Source organism: Molossus molossus, unplaced genomic scaffold (genome assembly GCF_014108415.1).
Source record: "Molossus molossus isolate mMolMol1 unplaced genomic scaffold, mMolMol1.p scaffold_m16_p_1, whole genome shotgun sequence".
Lineage (NCBI taxonomy): Eukaryota > Metazoa > Chordata > Mammalia > Chiroptera > Molossidae > Molossus > Molossus molossus.
This window is the reverse complement of record NW_023425344.1, coordinates 126869512-126890389: the sequence shown is the minus strand read 5'-3', so window position 1 is coordinate 126890389 and position 20878 is coordinate 126869512. Positions and strand designations below refer to the sequence as shown.

Genomic DNA, 20878 nt, shown 5'->3' with positions numbered 1-20878 from the left:
CTCCCCCTTGCAATGATCTATTCAAGAATTTGAGTCATTGCTCTTCAGTTTCCACAGTCTTGATGTGGCTGTTTGCATCCCCATGGTGTTAACATGCTTACCAGGGCTGTATTTTCTATAAATTGGCAGTTGGGTCTAGAACTCTGATCAGACTTATGTTTCTTTTGTCAAGACCACTACCTAAGAAATGTATTCCTCCATCAGGAGGCGCGCCATGCATGGTGGACTCACCTCAATTTATTATTTAATTTGTACAATAGCAGTGATTGATGATCAATGCCTAGATCCAGTATTTCATCAAGAGTTGCAAATTAGTGATATCTTAATTCAATCATTACTTTTTCACTTATTAGCTGAAATACTTCTGAGACAGGCCAGTAGGCCAAAACAAGTAGAAAATGTAAATTGAGACAAATAGCTGAACAAACTGTCTAAGCGATTTACAGCCAGATATAGGTCACCTTCCTAGAAACAATACCTAGGCCTCAGTTGTATTTCAACTCCAGGCCCAGAAAAACAGAAAAACCAGGTGGGTGATGCCAGGACCAGCTGCAGTGACTAATGATCCCCTGCCCTGGTGCTGACCAATCAGTAGAGACCAAGATCCTGAAAGAGCACACCTAGAAAACTGATAAATATTCTGCTGAAACCCTCTCCTGAGAACTCCAAGATTCCCACCTATAAGAGAGAGAGAAAAACCCTCAAGACAAGGAACGCAGCCCAAGCTCTCCCTCTGGGGAGCACAGCCTCAGCATCTCCTAAACTCGAATGGTCCCCACGAGATTTGCAACCAGGGAAGCAATAGGCATTGGCAGTTCATCCCAGGCTAAACCCCTGAACCTGTCCCCAAGGCCCACTTTTCTCTGACTTCCCAGTGAGCCAAAGCAGCCCAGCTTAGGCTCTCCTGTTGCTGCTTCTATGATACAACCTTTCTTTGTTCACTGTCCCCAGCTTTAATAAATGTACCCTCATAGTCACCTGGACTCATATTGTGAAATCTTTCCTTCATAAAGTCAAGAACCCACACACTACTGACCAGCCCGAGGCAGACACAGTGAGAGCCAGGTCCCCGGTCCCATAATACTTCCATAAAAATAAAAAAAACCTCCCCATATCTACTATTGGTTACCCAGTAATACCATTTATAAAGGAAATTCAGAATAGATACCAATTTTATATTTTCCAAATAAGTTGGTTCACTAGCATCCTTTACAGTACTTTCTTGCTTACTGATTTATTATCATTATGAATGCATGAACTATCTGCTGTTACTATCTTTATTGATATTCCAATTGTCCTTCTTGGGCCAGTGGAAGCCTCAAGTTGACTACAGGGCCCTGGAGGTAACTCAAGTAACCTATCACAGCTTCCTTACTTTCTAATATGACAAGATAATCAAGGACCATCTCATGCAATTGCTGCCCAGACCTGAATTCAACCATTTCTCCAAGAAGCTCTGATCCTTTTTAATGGGAAAAACTATTTCCATAGCTCAGTCATGTTCAGTTATTGAATTGGTCATTGGTTCTGTATCTTTTCAGTGAACTCATAAAGTATTTTTCCTTCTTCCTTCCTTCTTTGTTTCTCCTTGGGGTGTGAGTGCGTGTGTACAAAATAAACTATACCAGATTCAGTATGATAAGCCCTATTCAAATTGTGAAGCTTATTTATTCTCCTCTAACTTACAATGCACCCCTTTTCTTCTATACAAAGAATCCTGGGTCCTCAACAGCAAGAAGAATAACAAAATTAGAATATTATTATAATTCCTGATTTGCCTCATCCCATAAAGTCCATCTGACAGTCTAAGAGTGAAAATACCAACATTACCAACAACAGTTTCAGGGTTCCTGCTTGTTTGGCAGTTCTTTTCTTCCATCTCCCCTTGGTTGTACAAATTATGTTTTATAGTTACTTAAAATAGTTTACTCTTGGATAACTAAACCATTAACTAAACTGGGGTATCAACTTATGTTAACTGTGTCATATAAATATTGTTATTCAGAATTTTATTTTTAAAATTAAAATGTAATGGTCTTATAATTATGAAAAATATGATATAGTTCCAATACCAAATATTTAAAAGGCAGAATTACAAGTCTACCTTCTATCCCATTTCCTCCATCCTATTCCCTCCCTTCCCCATACGTACCTATATTTTAGATAAAATAGGTATCCTATTTTATTTTATTTTATTTCTTCAACATAAGAAGCTTTTATATAAGTAGTCCTACATTATGTGGTCTCTTTCATTTACTTTCTCAATTTTTAAAGCACTTTTTTATACTTAGGAAAATTTATATTTTTGTTCTATTAATTATATTTATACTATTATTTTTGTGTAATATTGCCCATAATTCCCTGTTATCTGTTGTTGTAGTCTGTTGGCTATGTACTATGACCAATATTGTTATTAGCTAGTCATTATTTCCTTACCCTTAAGTTTAGGGGTATTAATCAGGATACTGACTGGGCTGAAAAAAACTTTTCTCAAATTTGAACTTCTCTTAGGAAATAGCTAATTTGACCTTAAGGACAATGACTCATTAATTCAGCGTTTTCCCACCCTCCAGCCCTATTGACACTTTGAACTAGATAGTTAGTTGTTTGATGTGGGGGACCATGTGTCTTACAGAATGTTTAGCAATATCCTTGGTCTCAATCAGCTGCTAATACCATCCCCCCACCTTCACTAGGTGGGACAACCAAAAATACTTGCAGACATTGTCAAATGTCCCTGGGGGAAAATATCACTCCCAGTTGACAGCTGCTGATTTAACTAACTTTGTATCTACTATAAGAAAGCTCAAAGGAAAATTAGTGACAAGATCCTGGTTTTATCTTAATATTCACTCTTTACTAGAAAATAATTGTATACTTTTCTCAGTTTCCATCAATTCTTTAGGGAACAAAGGAAATGAGTGAATTCATTCATAGAAAATTTGGGTAAGTTATCACTTTCTTTCTTCAAGACAAAAATTAGAAGTTTATTTATCTAAAATCCTTTATTAACCATGCCCCTAACTAGAGGTGATTATTCCTCAACTGAGCACAGCTCTACATATTGTTGGCTTCTTCATTTTAATATCTGTAAATTAGGAAGACCACTAAACACAAACTCCTGGATGGCATGGTCTATGTCTTTATTTTGGGTCAACTCTAGACTCTTATCACCCAGCACAAAGCCTGGCCAGTATAGATCAACCCTTTTTTTTTATTTTTTGAATAAATAATAATACAGTATGAAAAATCATCTTACTAGATGACTCCTATGAAATAAGTAACTTTTACATAGTCAACAAACCTTGTATTTAGAAAATGCTTAACATGCACTTACCCAATGCCTGCCAAGACCATGAAATCTAAATAACTTGAGCATATGAAAGTCAGAGCAAGTAAGTAAGACTTGTATATTCTCTCACTAGTGGCTGCAAGACAGCACATGTGCCTCAAATTAAACTTCTTTTCCTCAATAAAACCAAAGTAAAAGAAATATTTGGGGTTGAAAATAGCATTTAAATTTTAACACAACAGGCCAGTCAAAGGTGAAGTGTTTTAGATTTTTGTTGAGTCCAAAGAACTCAAAAAATTACAACTGATGGGAAGCGCGCCATTCAAATTCTTGACATAAAAGAAAAATTTACCTTTTCTATAACACTTAAAAGTAAAGCTAAATTTAAGGTGCATCTTGCTTTATAAAACACATGAGTAAAAACTACAACAGTAACAACAAAAAGCTCTGTATTAAATGATATACATTAGGATCTAATTACTCACATAAAACGACAATATTCTAAACATCAGGCACCTAAATATATATAATTAAATTTTTATTTAATTCAAATGCAATCCACTTTTTACACACATGCATATTCCAAAGCAGATAAGCATTAAAACATAGACTTAATGGACTAGTATATAATAAAAGAAAATAAAGTAACCTCCATACCACTTATATATTATCTTGTATACCATACATAGTACACACCTCATCTTTTAAAACATTTTGCCCCAAGTAAAGCCAACATAAAACTTTTAAATAGCATATCCATGTAGTAACTAAATACTATTTCCACATAATTACTTTAAATATATGTATTTGTACATGTGCACAAACAGATGTAAATCTCCTAGATATAAGGAAATGTTCAACTAAATACCTATTGTGTCTGTTCCTACTCCAAGCTTCCTTGGAAGCCTTTTTCCATTGGACCTAGCTCTCACTTATAATTGTTTCTTATTCAGATGACTGAAAGCAAATTTAGGAAGTAGGTAACATTGGCTTGCATCCATATATGATTCTCTAGGTAGAACATCACGTACATATCCCATCATGCCTTCTCAATTCTCTACATCTCTGTACAGCACACTTTTCCTGTGGTTTCTGATGCATCATCAGATTTGTTAACTGCTAAACTGATGGTCTTTTCTTGTTCTACGCACATACACCTTCAAGAAACAGTGGAAGGAGAAGCAGTTTATGAACATCTAAAAATAAATTGGCAAAATACTATAGATTGCCACCAACACAAAAACTAGAAATAAGAATACATTTTATTTATTTTTTATTGATTTTTAGAGAAAGAGAGATGAAGGCAGAGGGGGGAGATAAAGAAACAGACAGACAGACATCAATTTGTTGTTCTACTTATTTATGCATTCAATGTTTGACTCTTGTATGTGTCCACCTGAAATGGAACCTGAAACCTTGGCATATCGAGATGATGCTCTAACCAACTGAGCCACATGGCCAGGTCCAAGGATGCAATTTAGAAGAAGAAACTATATATTCTAAACATTATCTACCTTATTCTATATATTATTTTTATATATTATAGAGATATATCATTATATTATTACCTATCCATGAATGAAGGTCTACTTAAGACTATCAGTAAATAGCACAAGACTAAATTTTCCACTGTAAAATTTAAAAGATAAATGATTTTTAACTTATAAATCTCCTGAAATGAACCTTCTTACTTGTAACAACTGCTCGACTATAAGATTACAAAAACTAAACATGATTTCTAGCAAAGTTCCTTACCTTTCTGAGTAACCTTCTAGGAATGGCTGACAGAATTCTTCAAACAAACATACTGAAACTAGAGTACTCTGGGTCCTAGGATTCCTAATTTAAACTCACTATGTCCTATATTTTCTTCCCTTAAGATGGCATCCTAATAGCATCTCTTCCAGATCCCTGAAGATAACGATGGCACTGAGATCTCTTCTCCTGCTCTTCAGATAAAGTTCAAGTAATGGGTGCAATCAAACTGATTGGCAATCAATGATGCTATGTTTTGTTTCAATGTAAAGCCCTTTGATTATTTCTATTTGTTCTACCATTCAGAAGGATTAAGAAAAGAAAGAAAGAAAAGGCAAGCCCAAGTTATTAAAATGTAAAGAATCTTGCCTGTGTTTTTTGCAAAACACATCTGCCCAGGTTCTAAATTTAATCAGTTTTTTTATAAAAACAGATAATGACTCCCATTCATAGGAGCATGGCTGGATAATAAAAGTTGGCATTCCTATAAATTAAGATAAAAATGTGCATTAAAAAAAGAACTTTACTTACTTGCACGAAGAACTGAAGGTGTGACCTCAATTTCACTTGTTGCTTGATAAGGTTGAAAGGCTGAAACAGTGTTGGTGCCAAGCTCACTGCCAAATATCTCTGGACTCTGGGTGCCTGTGGAGCTGGCACTGGTGCCATCACCTCCATGATGTGGATCTTGCTCATCAAATACTGCTACCAGCTAGAAACAAAAGGTAAAGGGGGTATTATAAACAAAGGCATTTACATTTTTACCATAAACGCCACACCACATTTGACTTATATCTACAGAGGCAACAGCATAGATATTTATATACCAGCAATGTTGTTTTAGGAAGCAAAACTTCAAGAAACTGTCTTTCCCTGAATTTTGATGCTTTACTTTTTCTAAGTTTGCATTTCATATCCAAAAGTCTATGGGTAAAAAATATAAATATGTTTTTATATCACAGAATGCTAAAGGGAGATATATATATGATGGCTTTAAATCTTTTGGTAAGCCCGGTTGGTGTGGCTCAGTGGCTCAACATCAACCCACACACCAAGAGGTCACAGGTTCAATTATCGGTCAGGGCTCATGCCCAGATTGTGGACCAAATCCCCCCCCCCGGGGGGTGGGGGTGGGTACAGTGGCGGCCAATCAATGTTCTCTCTCATAGATGGTTCTAGCTCTCTTTCACTCTCCCTTCCTTTCTCTCTAAAATCAATAAAGGAAGAATAAATAAATGAATAATTCTTTTGGTACATAATATATTAAATGGAAAATAAAACTGTATTTGTATAAATATATAATGCATATTTATATATGATATACAGTATATATAGCAAAAGGTGTAAGATACCCTTCATATAAAAAGAAGGGAATATTAAAAACAACACATATGTCTGCTTATATGTGCAAAAGAAATATAGGAAAGATATAAAAGAAACTAATGAAACTTTTTACCTACAGGGAATTAGTAGAAATAGGGTTGAAAGAGAATGAGAACAGATTATGAAGATAATGGTGCAGTGATACTTTTCTGAATATTTTTCTGTAACTGACTCTTAAAACTATAATAATAATCCAAATACCTAAAACATATATAAGTAAGTAAAACTAACCAGAGGACAGTAAAAGCTAAAATAGAACACAAATAAACCTAACAATGTTACCAATGAAAAATACAACCAACTGACGGTGGCAGAGAAGATAAAAATTAAGTGACTTCAGAAAACATTTTTAACTGTTCAGTCAGTGTAAGGCTAAAGACAAAACGAACTGTAACAGAAATATTGTATTCCAGTTAGTAAATTTGGTTCTCACAACTGTACAGTTTAGAAATTCTCACACAACAGAAAGTATGAATGAATGTGAATGCATGTGTGGTATACAAACATATATTTCTTAGTTCTATCCACTGAGAGGTCTCAGATGTAATGATACCCAGTACCAATGAATACAAGTACCCAGATCTTGGTTTCTAATACCAGTCTCCAATAAATGAACTAGGGCTTCTTAGAAAAATAATTGCAGGGTTGGGGGCAGACATAATACATGAGGAGCTTGGAACATCTTGTGATGCATTCAAAAATGATGGAGGCATATCAAAAAGATAGGGTGCCAATGAGAAGAAGCTCCCAATGGCCAAAGCTGGGACAACTTGTAAACGAGGAAACAGATTATAACCAAGAAAAAAGTAAATATCTTTAAGTCCATAATGATATAAATAAGTAATTGAAGAAATAATTAAATGGTGGAGAATGGATAGCTCTTCCTAATTGCTGTATTCCAATTAATATAGAATGATAGAAATAGAAAGCATCACTAGACAACCTCCATAATAATACCTGTTGCAGATCAATCTACTAATGGATGCCAAAATTAATGGGTGGGAATATAATGAGAAACAGAATATTTGCATATCTCAAAATATCTTCATATAAAAAGTTTTTAATAAAAAATAATATCTTTGCAGTGGAGGAATATGTCAGATACCACTTCACAAAAGTTAGCATCAGTGATAAGACATATTGTCATCATATACCCTCTGATAAAATGCACTGAGAAATACATAACCTTACTTCTGTGGTATGCCTGCCAAAAATAAATAACATTGATCTAATTATGAGGAAGCCTGAGAACAATCCAAATTGAGAGACATTCTATGAAATAACTCTTATTCTTTACTACTATCAAGGTTATAAAAGTAAAAACAAATAAAAACATGAAATCATATAAACTGGAGGAGACTGAGGAGAAATAAGAATTCATGCAATGTGAGGCCCTGACTGGATCCTGGGCTAAAACAAAAAACAAGACATGGTGTGAAGGTATAGATGAAAAATATATGTAAACACTATTATTTTTGCAGCTTTTCTTAAGTATAAAATAATTTTAAAATTAAAAATTTTTACATTTCATAATATAGCATTACAAAGTACCATAAAAATTAAATTTCAATCATTTCTTTTTAAAAAAATATTTTTTTCTTTATTGATTTAGAGAGAATGAAAGTGAGAGGGAGAGAGAGATAGAAACATGAATAAGAGAAAACATTGACTGGCCGCCTCCTGCATGTCCCTTACTGGGGATTTGGCCCACAACCTGGGCATGTGCCCTGACCAGGAATCAAACCAGCGACCTCTTGGTTCATAGGTCGACACTCAACCACTGAGCCACACTGGCCGGGCAAATCATTTCTTCTTATAACTGAACAGTGGTCACGCTTCTTAAAATCTCCTAGAGTAATAAAAAGTAATAAAGTTTGAAGGAACACTACACTTTGGTCATTCGCCCTACAATCCTATGCCTAGCAAACTATGCTTAGTATTCCAAAAAAATAAGAACCAAGACTGTACCCCCAAAAAGCCATGCTTTCTGCCTCCAATTCAAGCTTTTTTTAATGCTAATATTTCTATCAGTTATAAACAACAGTAAGATAAACTTAAAGAATGTGAGAAGTATTTATAATTATAATCCTCATTTCATAGACAGTTGTGCCATTTTGAACAAATACAATTTACATTAACATATTATCAATCAATTTATAAAAAAAAAAAAAAATCCTAAGGTTATAAAGACCAGTAGACAAACAAGAAGCTCAGAACTCTATTGTGATATCATATATAATGAGCTGATTAAACAATCTGTAAGGAAGCTAAGTGGTAGGATGAAATCAAAATAGAATGAATAGTTGAGCAATTCACCTTGTAATAAGCAACATACGTAGGAAAAGAACTCCTGAGCAGTTATAAAAAATGAAAAGACGTTTATTTGTGTGTATACACAGAAGTTTCCATATACAGTAATAAAATCAGCCTGGGTATTTAACTGACTGGCAAGTGTCTCCCTACATTAGTCATACATACATTCTACCACATCAGGGGTCAGTGAACTTTTTCTGAAAAGAGCCAAATAGTAAGTATTTTTGGAGCTGTGCAAGCTATACAGTCTGTCATAACAAACCTACTCTGCCATTGTAGTATGAAAACAGGCACAAATAATACATAAATAAATTATCATAACTATGTTTGACAACCCTGCCTGCACTGGACTACTCATTTTTTTAGTCAATTTAAATTTGGAATATAAAACTAAAAGTCAGTGAGACCTTCAAGGAACTTAAGGAGACTTCCAAGGAACTTAGAACATTAACAATATAAAAAAGGACCAGTCAGAAATGAAGGATGCACTAACTGAAATGAAGAATAATTTACAGGGAATCAATAGTAGAGTAAGTGAAGCCAAGAAGCAAACCACTGAATTAGAATATAAGAAAGCAAAAAATACCCAATCTGAACAGCAAAAAGAAAAATGCATGTAAAAAAAAATGAGAACAGTGTTAAGGAGCCTCTGGGACAACTTCAAGTGTACCAAAATTCTCATCATTGGGGTGCCAGAAGGAGAAGAGAGAAAGCAAGAAATTGAAAACCTATTTGAAAAAAATGGCAGAAAACTTCCCTGCTTGGTGAAGGAAACAGACATACACGTCCAGGAAGCACAGAGAGCCCCAAAAAAGAGGAACTCGAAGTCCACACCAAGACACATCATCATCAAAATGCCAAAGGTTAACCACAAAGATAGAATCTTAAAAGCAGCAAGAGAATAGCAGTTACTTACTACAAAGGAGCTCCTTTAAGACTGTTAGCCAATTTCTCAAAAGAAACATTGCAGTCCAGAAAGGAGTGGCAAGAGATATTCAAGGTGATGAAAAGCAACAACCTACAACCAAGACTACTCTATCCTGCAAAGCTATCATTCAAAATTGATGGACATATCAAGATTATCCTAGACAAGAAAAGGCTAAAGGAGTTCATCACCACCAAACCAATGTTATATGAAATGTTGAAGGGTCTTCTTGAAGGACAAGAAGAACAAAAATATGAACAATAAAACGGCAATAAATACATATCTATCAACAATTGAATCTACAAACAAAATGGGCAAGCAGAACAGAAACAGACTCATAGATACAGAGAACAAATTGGTTGGTTGTTAGACTGATGAACCTCAAAGGGAAGGGGGACACAAATGATAGTGTGGGGAAGGCAGGAGGGGGCGTGATTGGGGAGGAGGCGGTCAATGGGGAAAAAAGAGGGGGAACATCTCTAATACAGTCAACAATAAAGATAAGTATAAAAAGAAATTAAGAGTTGAGGTACCTTGGTAACCCTGATAAGCATAACAATATCCACTGTAAGTTTTTTATAGGGATTTAGAATTTCTATACTTTTAATTTTAATGTCATCAGACTTCTCACAAGGTTATGTGGCTTAAAGCACATTTTGAGCCATGGTCAGGTGACTCTATTGGTTGGAGCATTATCTCAAATACCAAGAGGTTGTGGGTTTGATTCCCAGTCGAGGTGCTTTTGGGAGGCAACCAATCAATGTTTCTCCACCTCACCCCCACCCCAGCCCACCCCACCCTTCCTCCCACTCTAAATCAATAAACATATCCTCAGGTGAGGTTAAAAAATTTTAAGTGCATTTTGAAGATACTAAGTTTCGATATATTGGTGCTTAAATGAAAGCAAATGAAATTAGGGTTTGTAATTAACTTTTCAGTAATGTGTTCTCTCAAGAATAAACTGAAAATAAAGATTGCAAATTACAAAGAACAAGTCTTTAAATGCCACACATGATGAAAGAACTTCAACATATATATTAGTTTCAATAGTTAACTTCAGCATTTTTAGAAAACACCAGTATTATGAAATCTGGCCTGTGTCAGGGACAAATGCTATTTGAATTTCAGTGGCAGAAGCACAGTTGGTGATGTGAAATATGCCAATAACATACAATTCCACAGCTTTCTTTTGAACCAAAATTTAAATGCCAGGTGCAGATATGAAATAATTTTGTGTTAAATTGATAAGGCTATATAATCTTACAAAATATACTCCATAAGCATACATATAGTAATAAAGCAAAAGAAAATGAGACCTTCACAAATATATCACATATTAAAAATCTCTATCATGTCCTTCCAAAAAATAAAGAAAACGTCTGCTTTTAAATTTATGAAACATGACTCAAACCCATATTTTAACAAATGGATTCCTCACTGTTGCCCATGAAGTATATTTTTGAAAGTCCATTTTTACTTAAAATAGTGATTACTTCATTTCTTCTGGTCTTTTCACCTATCAAGTCTCCATGAGGAAAGACAGGCTGACTTTAGGATAACACCCCTTATAACCCACATAGTCATAAACTCCAAACTCAGCCACACCACACTCAAACACTTATAAACCATTTAGATCAATGGTGTTACCATTGTAATGGGTAAAGTGATAAGCTGAAGGCCCATGACTGCATGTAACAAAGTGGCTAAGAGCATAGAATTCACAGAGACCTACATTCAAAAACAGCTCTGATTTTATTTCTTACATGTTTGTTGGTAAATCCAGTGGTCTCTCTACCATTTCTAGGCCTTACTTTACTGATCTCCAAAAAAGAGCATGGTAGTTATGGCAGGCAGAATAACGCCCATTATTGTCCATGCCCAAATCCCCAGAACCTGTGGTGTTATCCCTTTCATAGTAAAAGAAACTTGAAGATGTGATTCAAGTTAAAAATCTTAAAAGAGGGAGATTACCCTGGACAAGAAAAAAAAAGACAAGACTCATGGACACAGACAAAAGTATGGTGACTGGCAGAAGGAAGAAGGGGCAGAGGGAGCTAGAAGAGGGTAAAGAAGGGAGGAGACTTGACTTTGGGGTGGTAAATATACAATACAATATACAGATGATGTACTGTAAAATTGCATACCTGAAATCTCTATAATTTTATTAACCAATGTCACCTCAATAAATTTAATTACAAAAAAATCCTAAAAGGGCGAGATTATCCTAGATTATCTGCTGAGCCCATCTAATGACATGAGTAGAAAACTGGAGAACCTTTCCTGGTGGTGTCAGAGGAAGGTGTGACAATGGTTAGGAAGGTATACTACATGGCTGACTTTGAAAATGAAGAAAGGTACCCATGGGTGAAAAACATAGGGGCCTCTCTAGAAGAAAAGACAATTACAGGACCTCCCCCAGGTCCTCCAGAAAGAAACACAGCTCTGCTCACACCCTGATTTTATCCTGGTAAGAACCATGCCAGACTTCTATCCTACAAAACTGTAAGGTAATAAATTTGTGATGTTTTAAGCCTCAAGTCTTGTTGTGATAGAGATAAGTTATATTAACTTTCAGAATATAACAAGTGCACAGTTAATATTAGCTAGTATTAAGTTATAGTGGAATGGTTGACAAATATATACTTTTGTAAATTTCAGTATCAGTTTCAAGAGTAATTGAAGACTGATGCAAAGCTCTTCTACACACCAATAATAAGGGGTAAAAACAGAAAAAGGAAAAGAGAAGCCTTGCTAAAAATCCCAACATCACAATAACCACAAAATGAAGTTCATTTGAAGATACACTACATCCTCCCAACTGCTCACAGAAGAGCAGCTTTTATTTTATATTTCATTTCACTGAGACTCAGATTAATCTGACCAAAGCTGAACTATAAATAAAAACAGAATGAATCTGAGATTGGAAATGAAGTCTATCTTTACCAGTGCTCTGAACATCTAACATATCCATAGCACAGCCTTCTTCAAAGCTTCAGGCTGTTGACTATCTACAAGTCTTTGCACAGGATTCTGTTCATTCTTGATTTACCAAAGGCAATAACCCACCTTACAAAATTCACATAATTTTGATGCCACCACCGGAAATTTCCTGAACACACTTGAGGATAATCAAGAAAATACAAACAATTCCATGCTGGTGATATCAGAAGATCTTTTTATTTTTTTAAATATATCTTTATTGTTGAATGTATTACAGATGTTCCCCACTTTTCTACCCCAGTGAACTCCTCCTCTTCCCTCCTACCTCCAGCCTTCCCCACACTATTGTCCGTGTACATTGGTTATGAATATAAGTTCTTTGGTTTATCCCTTCATGCCCTCTCTCCCCCCACTTCCCTTTGAGGTGCCTTGGTCTAACAACCAATGCACACTTGTTAATCCCTTTATCTTTTTTTGCCCATTCCCCCAACCCCCTCCCATCTGGCAATCAACAAAAATGTTCTCTGTTATCTATGAGGCTGTTTCTGCTCTGCTTATTCATTTTGCTTATAGAGTCAATTGTTTATAGATATGTATTTATTGCCATTTTATTATTCATATTTTTGTTCTTCTCCTTCAACAAAACCCATCAACATTTCTTCTACTTCTGGCATCCCCATGATATAAATGTTGGTATGCTTAAAATTGTCCCAGAGGCTCCTTATACTATCCTCATATTTTGGATTCTTTGTTGATTGGGTGTTTTGTGCTTCCTTATATTCTAAATCGATGGTTTGCTTCTTGGCTTCACTTACTCTACTATTCATTCCTTGTAAATTATTCTTTTTTTTTTTTTTTTAATCCTCACCCGAGGACATTTTTCCATTTTTTGTTCAGGTAGAGCGGGAGGGAGAGAGAGGAACAGAGAGAGAGAGAGAAACATCGATGTGAAAGGAACACATTGAGTGGCTGCCACCCGCACAACCGGCCCTCCAGGGCCGGGGACAAACCGCAACCGAGGTACGTGCCCTTAGCGGGAACTGAACCCGGGTCTCTCAGGACCGCAGGCCGACGCTCCAACCGCTGAACCAAACCGGCCAGGGCTGTAAATTATTCTTTATTTCAGTTAGTGCATCCTTCATTTCTGACTGGTCTGTTTTTTATGTTGTTGATGTTCTCACTAAGTTCCTTGAGCATCCTTATAACCAGTGTTTTGAACTCTGCATCTGTTAGATTGATTATCTCCGTTTTATTTAGTTATTTTCCTGGCATTGTGTTTTGTCCTTTCATTAGGGATATGTTTCTTTGTCTCATTTTGGCTGCCTCCCTGTGTTTGCTTCTATGTATTAGGCAGAATTGCTATGTCTCCTAGGCTTCCTGGGGTGGCCTGCTGTAGTAGGTGTCCTGTGGGGTCCAGTAGTAGAGCCTCCCTGATCACCCCATCTGGGCCCTCGAGGTACACCCCTAATGTGAACTGTTTACCCTTCTTTTGTAATTGAGTCTTGATCACTGTTGGCACATCAATGGGAAGGATCTACTCAGGCTGGTCAGCTGCAAGGACTGGCTGTGCCCACTCACCACCAACCTCTGACTCCCTTGGAGAATCAGCTGTACAGGGAACCACCACACAGAGTAAGACTAACTTCAGCAGGGCTCTGGTACCCACTGAGTTCACTCCTTGAGTATGTTGCTGGTACAGGTGTTGGTGTGGTGGCACTTTGATGTGGTCTGAAGCTGTCCACTATTTGTGCTGACTCTGGGATAAGGTCGGCCACTGCTTGTGTTCTACCTGGGGCCACCAGGCATAAGCTTACAAAGCAATCTGCTGATGGCTGCTTTTTTTGTGCTGGGCTTGAAGTGCCCAGGCAAAGCCAAGCTGTGAACCAAGGCTGGCTGCTTCTAGTGCCCGGCCTGGGGCCACTTAACAAGAAGTATGGGGCTTGCTGAGGTCCAATGCTGTTTGTTTGAGAGAATTTAGGAAAATCTGAAGCAGGAGCCAAGACAGGCCAATCTTATGGTAAAGCCACTGGAACCAACTTGGGGCCTGAAAGTTGGATGGGGCAGGGCCTCAGGGAATCACCAGAGCAGGGCAAACAGTTTGAGCCAGGTTGCTGGAGTCCAGATATGGATACCCTCTTCTGACCCTATAGGGGAAGAGCTCACCAAAGGAACAAAGATCTCTGCCAGCATGTCTCTTGGGGAGAAAGCTGCCTCTCCAGCTCTCACCCCAATGCCAAATAACTCAGTTCTTCCCATATGTCTCTGGTGCCTTTCAAGCAGCTTCCCCCATGCTAGATCCTGGAGGGAGCGAGTCCCAACATGTCCATGTACAGTTCCTTAAAGAGAAATGCCTGGGACTCCAGCAGCCTCAACCTCCCTCAGCCTCAGTTCCCACTGGGTTTACAGCCAGAAGTTATGGGGACTTCTCTTCCTGGTACTGGAATCCTGAGGTGGGGAGCCCAGTGTAGGACAGGGATCCCTCATTCCTCAGGGAAGACCTTTACAACCAAGGTATTCAGGATGACTTTTATCTGCCACAGGTGGGTATGGGATCAGCCCCAACGTGCCTCTACTCCTCCCACTAGTGTCAAAGTGGCCTTTTCTTTATTTTCATAGTTGTAGGACTTCCATTCAGCTCCCTTTCAGGGGGTTCTGAATGATGGCTGTTCTATAGTTTAGTTGTAATTTTGATGTGATTGTGGGAGGACGCGAGTACCATGTTTACCTGCACTGCCATCTTGACCAGTCGTCCCAGAAGAGCTTTTTAAAAGAATCAGATCTTAAAGATTCTGTCTTCATAAAGGAAAATGCCAGGTGACTTAAGTCAAGTAACTGTGAAGTGAGATCTCAAAACTCCTAGACTCAGACTCGCACACCTCAAAGCTACTTGGCTGACATCACCCTTGAGCAATTTTTCTGTTTGTGTTGATTTCTTCATGTACAGCCTAAACATACCCAGAAAAAGATTAATATTATGGGTCACATGAATGTCTTTTGCATAGCAAGATAACTTATGAAATTTCTTTGGCTTCGAAATACATAACTCTTTAGAAGGGCTTCACATTTTTGGCCCTGGATAATGTCCAAAGCAAATGGAAAAAGTACTAAGAACCACAATAAACCTGAAAATACCTTTAATACACCCTATTTTCAACTTAAGGAACAATGAATAAGGTATACTCCACTGAATCATTTGGTTTATAATATCAAACCAAAATCAGCAAGTATCACAAAAGAAAAGGGGCACTTGATTGTGGTTCTGGCAGGGAACTCTCTGAGTTTGCCATATTGTCAATATTCTTCCTAACACAGTACTATGATGATGATGCTTTTGAATCTCAAAATAATGATGGCATGACATAACATACATCTCTGAGCAATGGCAGGGAGATTCCATGGACATATCTGCCTACAAAGAATAAATTCAACAGAAAGAAAATTCAGTAAATGTGATAGCTATAGCACAGTGCAGTAGTTTCTGAAAAATAAACAGTAAAAATCAAGTGGTTGACGACATATCTATTTTACAATTGATGTGAAGCTGTTCCATAACATATAATCCTAAACTACCACTATTCCAAAAATGGCTTTTCCTTCCTATAGGTCAATCTCTGAATTTCTATAATTAGAATCACACATATCAATACCTTTACATTTTTCTGCCCTCTCACTCAGGGATGTCTTTCAAATACCTAGTAAAATAGATCAAAAAGTTAGGTTTCTGAATTCCCCTTTATTCATCCCTTTTATAAAAGAAAATTCATTTCACTTGTCTCTCATAAAGTACACTGTGGCACATATGTAAGAGGAAAACTAACACTAGCATGGTTATGTAGATGAACATACTGTGTCATCTACTCGTAATGCAAGAAATCTTTACCACTGCCATTTCAAACAACTGTCAACCTCTTGGTGCATGGGCTGACGCTCAACCACTGAGCCACACCAGCTGGGCAATTTTAAATATTTTTTCATGTCAACATAGTAATTCAGTATTATATCATTATATTTGATTCTGAGGTTCATGTCACTTGTTTCCCAGTTTTACTCGTCTCTTTGAGTGAAAACTGTGTGTGTTACCTATAAAATCACAATAAATGACACCTCCAATTTTGACTCATTCTGTCTATATGTGACTATCCAATTTTAGAATTATTTTATCTCACTGTGCAAATTTGCTTTTTATTAACACGTAAGAAATGGTGTAATGCTGTTGTAACCTCATGGGTAAAGATGGAATACTGGCATGGATGCTCACTTGCCTGGCTGGTGTGGCTCAGTGGTTGAGCATTGACCCATGCACCAGGAGGTTGCCAGTTCGATTTCCCAGTCAGGGTACATGCCCAGGTTGTGGGCCAGATCTCCAGTGGGGGGCATGCAGGAGGCAGCCAACCAATGTTCTCTCTCTCTCATCGATGTGTTTCTATCTCTCCCTCTCCCTTCCTCTCTAAAATCAATTAAAAAATTTTTTTAAATATATATTTTCTTAATCAAAAGCCCAACATCATACAGGAAATAAGACAGAATGAGACAAGCCAAAACCATGCACACTCGTGTATGCAAGCAAACACACACACACACACACACACACACACACACACACCCCTTTCAATGCCTTACTGTAAACTGTAATTAAAAGTACACCACCAACCCTGGCTGGTTTGGCTCAGCGGTTACAGTGTCGACCTGCGGTCCTGAGAGACTCGGGTTCGGTTCCCGCTAAGGGCGCGTACCTCGGTTGCAGTTTGTCCCCGGCCCTGGTCGGTTGTGCGGGTGGCAGCCACTCTATGTGTCCCTTTCACATCGATGTTTCTCTCTCTCTCTCTGTTCCTCTCTCTCCCCCCCCCACTCTACCTGAACAAAAAATGGAAAAATGTCCTCGGGTGAGGATAAAAACAAAACAAAACAAAACAAAACAAAACAAAACAAAACAAAACAAAACAAAAAAGTACACCACCAGCGCTGGCCGATTTGGCTTAGTGGTTAGAGCATCAGCCTGCGGTCCAGAGAGACCCAGGTTGAGTTCCCGCTAAGGGCACGTGCCTCGGTTGCAGTTTGTCCCCGGCCCTGGTTGGGTCATACGGGTGGCAACCACTCAATGTGTCCTTTTCACATCGATGTCTCTCTCTCTCTCTCTCTCTCTCTCTCTCTCTCTCTCTCTCTCCCTCCCTCCCTCCCTCCCTCTCGCTCTATCTGAACAAAAAATGGAAAAATGTCCTCGGGAGAGGAAATAAAAAGTACACCACCAATAGTGTGGTGAAGGCCGAAGGGTAGGGCAGGAGTGAGCTGGAGGGTGTCAACAGAGGAAATAAAGGGGTACCATCTGTAATACTTTCAACAATAAATTTTTAAAAGAAAAGAACAAAAAACAAAACACACTGCCAAGACCCACAGCACCAATCATTATGTTACTTAAGCTTTAATAAGCAAATATGGGTGAAGTGATACTTCCCATCTCTGTCCAACAAAGAAATGCCATTGCCCCCTTCACTCCCAAGTCTATGTCACCACCCTCAACTCTCCCTAAGTCCCTGACCCACAGTCCTAGAGATGAGATGTTGCCAATGTGATTGCTCAGTCCAGAAATAAAGCATCATAATTATCACCAGGAAGGAACACTGAATCTTTAATAGTATAATCTCACACCCTGCTCTCATGTATCTAGATTTTTGCTTCCATTTGGTGAGTCCACCAAGGCAGAGTTGAGCCCCTTAGTTAGAAGGCCTCTTTAAGTCTTCGTACCTCATCAGCCAGATATGCAATTAAACTGTGTCTCTATATGCCCACGCCACCCCCTATTCCTTCTCCCACCATGCAACCAGCAACATACAAATGTTTACGTCAGAGGAAGGTAGGAGGGTTAAATGAGAGGAAGGCAAACCTCAAGTAGCAACCACATTCTCCTACCAGCTTGAATCATAGAGTTCTGTGCTGGAGTTTGTATTAGGTTCTTTAAGGCACACAGGAGAAATCAATCTAAGTCTTTCATCAAGAAACACCACCTCACAGAACATAGGCACTCACATAAGTCCCTAATCAAACCATCACTAATTCCATTGTTGAACATGTGACAAATGACTCAATTCTAAAATTTCTTGCCAGTCACATCTTGTGAACTATGATACCACTGTTTAGTGGGGTTTTTTTTCTTTTTCAATCAATATTGGAAAATTTCCCATCCTAAAACAGACATTTGAAAAATCACTTCCTTAATTCTAATTTGCAAATTATGTTTAAAATTAAAAGCTCAAGAAAAGAAAACCTGGCAATGGCTCCAATCAATCAGTACTAGAAAGTAGTTTAGCAGAAAACATGTCAGCACAATGCTACACTTCAAGATGATGCCACAAAGGTAAGCAAACAATCATCTGTGACATTTAAAGACAAGATAATATTTTCAACTCAAAGAATGAGACTTGCTTCCAAGGCAACTTGCCATTTGTATAGGGGGCTCACTTGGGAGTTAGTAATCCCTTTAACTGCTGAGTTCAAACGTGAACTAGATCTCACTGATAACTCAGAGTCCATCTAAAACCATATTCCGACAAAAGAGGGTTTTACTGCTTTAAAAGAAGAAAGAAATTCAGATGGTTCTCTTACATCTTTAGGGAGTTATAAGAGTAGAAAAGAAAAAAAAAAAAAAAAAGTGGCCTAAAAAAAGCACAGAAGAACTGGGAGTTGCTGCTTAACGGTGATTTACTTTCCCATGAAGATTCATCAAACCCACTACTTCTATTCACTCCAAGTTCTGAATGAAAGCTCAGTTTACAATGATACATAATATAAAGTCACTACTCATTCTGATAACCACAAGGCAATATTAGCTAAAGATCAAAGTTCAATAACTTAGTTTTTAAAAATATAGCACTAATGTTATATTACAAAACGCCTTTCAGTTTAGTTTGCATGCAAAAAGGAAAAGTAGGATTTTCAATATCCACCCAGAGGCAGATGAAAAACCAAACATTTTCTGACCCTTTTTTTTTTTTTTGCAACACTCATTATTTCAATACCTTCTACAAAGAAAATTAAAAGTGCCTTTGCATTAGCCTAAATTATCTTCAATATGCAATGCAATGCAGATTAAATTAGGTTAATTTGAATCAGCTGGCAGTTTTATGCAAACAGCAAATAAAAAATTCTTTATAACAACTCTTCATCTATATAACGTTTTTAGCGATGTTTTCTTAAAGAGCAAACAGAGAATAAATACTAATAGTGTGTCAATCATTTCTCCTTTGTACTTGACAATTAAAATAAATAACTTACAAGTTAAAAATTTCCCCCAATCCACAAATCACTCTAACAATAAAATTTAATTCAAATCTTTTGAAATCAAGTGCCATCTAATAGGTTTATCCAAGCACAAAGAGATTGGAAACTTAATTTTTAGGGTAATCTATCCTAAGGGAAGCCAAAGCCTGTGCTTTCCTGTCGTTCACATCTCACAGGGAACATTCCCACAGATGGCCTGGAACAGCCCCGGCAGTCGAGTTTACCCTGCCATTTGCAGTGCATTCCACTCATTTAATTACCATAAGGTTGCTAATCTTGAATTGGTTTCCCAAGATGAGTTCAGGTTCAGAGAGGTGACTCACCAGTTGTGCAAACCTGAGCAGTTTCTTCAACAGTGTAGGTCTCAGTAGTGTGTTATCTTATTTAATTATGACAAATTGCTCAGAATAGTTCCTAAAAACAGCAAGTGCTCAGTAAATGTTAGCTAGTACTACTATTACTTGAGAGAATTTCAAGAGATTGCAGTAATCCAAAATGGGAAGATGAAGGGCACTGGGATTAAGTTAAGCCATACGAACTTTATCCTGAGAAATGTGGACACCCTTGAATGCACACCAGTTTAATTTGCATTTATTCTACAGAAGGTTTTCCAGTAGTATAGATAAAAGACTAGAAGGTAAACATTCCTAGCTCATTTGTGTAATAATGAAGAAGTAATGAAGCACTCCAGTGGTTCTCAACCTGTGGGTCGTGACCCCTTTGGGGGTTGAACGACCCTTTCACAGGGGTTGCCTAAGACATAACAGTAGCAAAATTACAGTTATGAAGTAGCAACAAAAATAATTTTATGGTTGGGGGTCACCACAATACGAGGAACTGTATTAAAGGATCATGGCATTAGGAAGGTTGAGAACCACTGCTCTAGACTAATGAAAAGCCAATGGAGGGAAAAGTCAATTAAAATGTATAATTATTAAAATGTAGACTAAGACTTATTTAAGAGTTTGGTACATGGTGGGTAGGCAGCAGGGGTG

At 37.5% G+C, this 20878-nt stretch overlaps 1 protein-coding gene across 8 annotated transcripts in view; it reads right to left on the bottom strand.

Moving 5' to 3' along the window:
* The window catches only part of PARD3 (par-3 family cell polarity regulator), an 823714-nt gene that overhangs the window by 498142 nt on the left and 304694 nt on the right, over window positions 1-20878 (bottom strand). For all 8 annotated transcript variants that reach the window (XM_036242174.1, XM_036242150.1, XM_036242158.1 and 5 more), the window contains exon 3: window positions 5579-5759. In XM_036242174.1, the coding sequence (XP_036098067.1) occupies window positions 5579-5759 (181 nt within the window). The remainder of the gene's footprint in view (window positions 1-5578; window positions 5760-20878) is intronic.